A 4,843-nucleotide genomic window follows, 5' to 3' on the forward strand; every position below is an offset into this window, starting at 1 on the left:
CATAACACTAAAAATAGGCGGACAGAGCAGATGAATCAAGAGGTGGAGAGATAGAGGACTTTACATTCCCAGGGCAACAGGACTGATGCTGGAAAAGGGTGTAACCTATTGAGACCAGATGCTTTGTATCAGAACAGAACTGGAGCTAATGTCCCTGTGAACCACTTTGGAGGAATTTAAAGTGATTTGGCAGGGGAATAGGTATCAGAGATAGCATTAGAAAGTTAAAGTAAGATAGGATTAGAAGAGACAGCATGTACTAGAAATTGTATTTTATTAAACGGGATCTAAATAAGAGAAATACTTGCATTTATATAGTGCATTCCACTACCACATCACCATTCTATCATTCTCAAAGCTTTCCATACACAATGACATCCTTCCTTTTTTTCCTGAAGTGTTGCAATGTAGGAACTGCAGCAGCTAATTTGTGCACTGTGATGATGACTGGATTATATGGTTTTATGAAACAGTATGAGGGAAAAATATTGGCCAGGAAACTGGGAAGAACTGCTTCGGTTTTTTTCAAAATGATGCCACGGGAATATTTGTATCCACTCAGCAGATAGATGGGTCTGTTTCAGATGGGGTCTGAAAGCGAACCATTCTGACAATGTTAAACTGGTTTTGTTAAAGTGTCAAAGGGTGAAATTAAACTGCGGATCAGTTTGAGATAAAGGAAGTACTGCTGAAAAGAGAGGTTGAGTATTTTACGTAAGGCAGTGCACAGCCTTCTGTATGATTGATACAAAATCTTGGAAGCATTGTAAACTGAGGAAGAGAACAGTGATAGGCAAAGAAGTTAAGGTGAAGACAGAGTACATAGAAATAAACTGTTTCCATTGGCAGAGTCTGAGAACCAAAAGACACTAATATAAGGTAATTGGCAAGACAACCAACAGCAACATGAAGAAAATCTTTATGCTACCAGGCAGTTAGGGTTTGAGATGCACTGCCTAAAAGGAACTTGCAGTAGACACGAGTTCAGCCTCAGCTAGAGAACTAAATCTAATTCTGGGCACTATACTTTAATAACAATGTGAAGGCATTGAGAAGTGCAGAAGAGATTCAGGAGAATGATTGCAGGGTTGAGGAATTTCAGTTAAACAGATAGATTGGAGAAGATCAAACTTTTCTTTAAAGAAGAAAAGACTGAGAGGAGATAGAAGCTTTCAATATCATAGTTAATCCAGGCAGATTAAATATGGAGAAGAAAGTGAGGACTGCAGATGCTGGAGATCAGAGCTGAAAATGTGTTGTTGGAAGATGGGCTTATGCCCGAAACGTCGATTCTCCTGTTCCTTGGATGCTGCCTGACCTGCTGCGCTTTTCCAGCAACACATTTTCAGATTAAATATGGAGACAATATGGCTCATTTGTGAAATGATCCAGAATGAGAGGGTACAGATTTAATTAATTAATAAAAGAAGAAAAACTGTAATATTGGGAAATTTTTTTCACACATCAAGCAGTTAGGGTCTAGTACACAGAGTGTGGTGGGGACAGGTTTAATCAAGGCATTCAGAAGGAAACTCCACAGTTATTTTAGAAAAGGAAATTATGTAGACAAATGAGGACAAGGCAGGAGAACAGCACTAGACAAATGGTCATTTGGAATGCCAGTATGGAAAAAATGGGCCAAATGGCTTGTTTCTGCGCCATAACAATTCTGTGATTCTGTGAGAGGGTGGGAGGCAGATTCATCTGTGGTTTTCAAAGGAGAATTGAAGAACAACAAATTTGCAGGACATTATGAAAAAGGCTGGAAAGTGGTACCAAATGAATTGCACTTGCAGAGAGCCAGCATGAATACAATGGGCCAAATGTTGTCTTCCTGGACTGTAACCATCCTATTAAAATAAATAACAATGTATATTATAAAATATTCAAGCAATACGTACTAAAACATTGAAATAGTTGACAGTCTGTTCTATTTAATTCAATATTTCGAATAATTCAATGATTGGACAATTGAATAGTTTAGCACTGACAAATCCTCTTGTGATATTTTATTTGAAGTTTCTGAATTAGAATCACTTCAGCCATTTTAAGTGTAAAAACTGACTAGATTAACAGCAGTAGATAGCCAATAAAGGCAAAATCTTGTAAAGGAGGAAATGACAAAGTCCTAAAGCATATGCATTGTGAAGTGCTTTTATTAAAATGATGCATGGTAGCATTTCATCCATTTATTATAATCTCAATATATTTAACATTTCTCTCAATGTCCTGGCTCAAAACAGGAAACCTAAAACACTACAAATAAGTAACTATGTAAGAAGCACAATGTTTAAGGCATAATGTTATAATTAATACTGTAAACTGAAACAAAACATTAAGGGTAATTTTACTTTAAACAAAAAGAAACATTCCTTCTTTTTAAAATAAATAAACAACAGTTGCTAATGAACTCCATATTTCCAAGTTCAAGATATTCAACTGTACACATTAGTAAACATCACACTCATCTGGATTGTGCTGAGAAAGTTTCAATCTTATAATGCAAAACAATTATGAAATATAAACAAAACTGTCACGTGATTTGCAATATATCTTTCCATATTTACAAAGAGAATCAAATTCCTTTAAATGGACCATTTCATTCCTTCACTAGAAAGGGAGAATTAATGCTATTGGCATTACTTTTCAAAACCTGCTTAGATTAGTACAATGTATCTCAAGTCCAAAACACTTTCTGCTGTGCTATAAACCTAAGTACGGGAAAGCAGGAACATTGCAAGAACATAAATAGCTGGCGCATGGTGGGCTTAACTAGAAGTAATTCTAGACAGTGTCCAACCCTGTCGGATAAGCGGCTTGGGTTCAAATATCCGGATTACAATTCAGCAGTGGTACAAACCTGCTAGTTCTTCCACTAATCCTGTTCTGTAGCAGGACTTTCAATTCCTAAGCTGCAGTAACTCATAGCTGCCATTATGACATGACGCCAAAAACTGGGTTGTGACGACAAATACTAGGACCAAATTCTTCATAATCCTTTTTTGTGTGGCATACTTGGTAAAACTCAGGCTGTTGGGAGGGAAACAAAGTAGTCATATTGCTAAATTATTTTCATTTCTTTTCCAACACCTCACTTATCCTGATAATGACAATTATGATGACAGAGACAGTTTGGACTCCAATCAACACAGCTGCATTTAATATGATGCTATTAAAAAATGTTGCTATATAAAAATGACATTAGAAATATAGATCTTGGCATCAGAATAATCTTTGTTAGAATTACATACAACTTGAAAGATAAAAGACTGGATCAAGTCTTCTTTATGGGCGGCACGGTGGCACAGTGGTTAGCACTGCTGCCTCACAGCACCAGAGATCCGGGTCCAATTCCCGCCTCAGGCGACTGTCTATGTGGAGTTTGCACATTCTCCCTGTGTCTGCGTGGGGGTGTTCCAGTTTCCTCCCACAGTCCAAAAATGTGCAGGTTAGGTGAATTGGCCATGCTAAATTGCCCATAGTGTTAGGTGAAGGGGTAAATGTAGGGGCATAAGTTGGGGTGGGTTGTGCTTCGGCGGGTCGGTGTGGACTTGTTGGGCCGAAGGACCTGTTTCCACACTGTAAGTAATCTAATCTAATCTAATCTAATGTTAAAAGTATTTTCATCTTGAAAAAGGTAATTTTTAAGGGTGTGGAAGCTAAGCGAGCAGAAGGAAATAGGAACACTGGGCTAGCAGTTGAGAAGCAGTCATAGACATTATAAGGGACATTTCAGAATATTTAGAAACAAGTAAAGGTACGGTAAAGTCGCCATAGTCCTAGCAGACCATAGGGCTGCTCTCTTATTAGGAAGAAGAAGTACATTCTTAGCAGAAAGAAAGGTTCTGTAGGATAAGACGTGCTATCTGTGATTAATTAAAAAAAGTTAAGGAGTGCATCAAGCTTCAAAGAAAAATATATAATTGTTCAAAGGGTGAATGACAGGTCATAGAGTCATAGAGATGTACAGCATGTAAACAGACCCTTCGGTCCAACCGTCCATGCCGACCAGATATCCCAACCCAATCTAGTCCCACCTGCCAGCACCTGGCCCATATCCCTACAAACCCTTCCTATTCATTTACCCATCCAAATGCCTCTTAAATGTTGCAATTGTACCAGCCTCCACCACATCCTCTGGCAGCTCAATCCATACATGTACTACCCTCTGCGTGAAAAAGTTGCCCCTTAAGTCTCTTTTATATCTTTCCCCTCTCACCCTAAACCTATGCCCTCTAGTTCTGGACTCCCCAACCCCAGGGAAAAGACTTTGCTGATTTACCCTATCCATGCCCCTCATCATTTTGTAAACCTCTATAAGGAAAAGAACAATTAAAACGTTAATTAGTACTACTAAATTAGAGTATGAGAGGCTAGCTAGTGTTATGAAGAGCTAGTGCTCTTTTCACAGCAGAGAGCGGCGCGAGCTGGGCAGAAGTGAAGTTGGAGGGCAGAGCTGGTCGGGAAGGTAAGTGATTGATATTTGAGTGGGTGTGTTCTAGACCCGAGGCCCTACAAAGTAGGGCCTCCCTCCCATCCTCCTCCTCTAACCTAACTTTAAAGTCCACAGGTAAGCTACTCAGTGTTCTTGTTTTGGAGACTAAGTGCAGAGTAATGGCAGTGCAGGCAGTGGAATGTTCATCCTGCAGGATGTTTGAGGTAGGGGTGACCACCGATGCTCCTGCCGACTTCATCTGCAGGAAATGCAGTCAGCTCCTGCTCCTCACAGAACGCGTTAGGGAACTGGAACTGGAGTTGGATGAACTGAGGATTATTCGAGAGGCTGTGAGGGTGATAGATAGAAGCTACATGGACATAGTTACACCAGAGAACAGAGGTAGCT

General features: G+C 39.5%; 1 protein-coding gene across 5 annotated transcripts in view; it reads right to left on the reverse strand.

The window, feature by feature from the left end:
* Positions 1–1,280: 1,280 nt before the first annotated feature.
* LOC122550120 (actin-related protein 3B) overlaps positions 1,281–4,843 on the reverse strand; it is a 169,380-nt gene continuing 165,817 nt past the window's right edge. For 4 of the 5 annotated variants that reach the window (XM_043690734.1, XM_043690732.1, XM_043690733.1 and 1 more), the window contains one exon: positions 2,141–3,030. In XM_043690734.1, coding sequence (XP_043546669.1) covers positions 2,935–3,030 — 96 coding nt within the window. In that variant the 3' untranslated portion in view covers positions 2,141–2,934. Of the gene's footprint in view, positions 1,851–2,140; positions 3,031–4,843 lie in introns of those variants that run through there. The other variant, XR_006311742.1, reaches the window with a different exon arrangement.

The sequence above is a fragment of the Chiloscyllium plagiosum genome, chromosome 5 (genome assembly GCF_004010195.1).
Source record: "Chiloscyllium plagiosum isolate BGI_BamShark_2017 chromosome 5, ASM401019v2, whole genome shotgun sequence".
NCBI classification, from domain to species: domain Eukaryota; kingdom Metazoa; phylum Chordata; class Chondrichthyes; order Orectolobiformes; family Hemiscylliidae; genus Chiloscyllium; species Chiloscyllium plagiosum.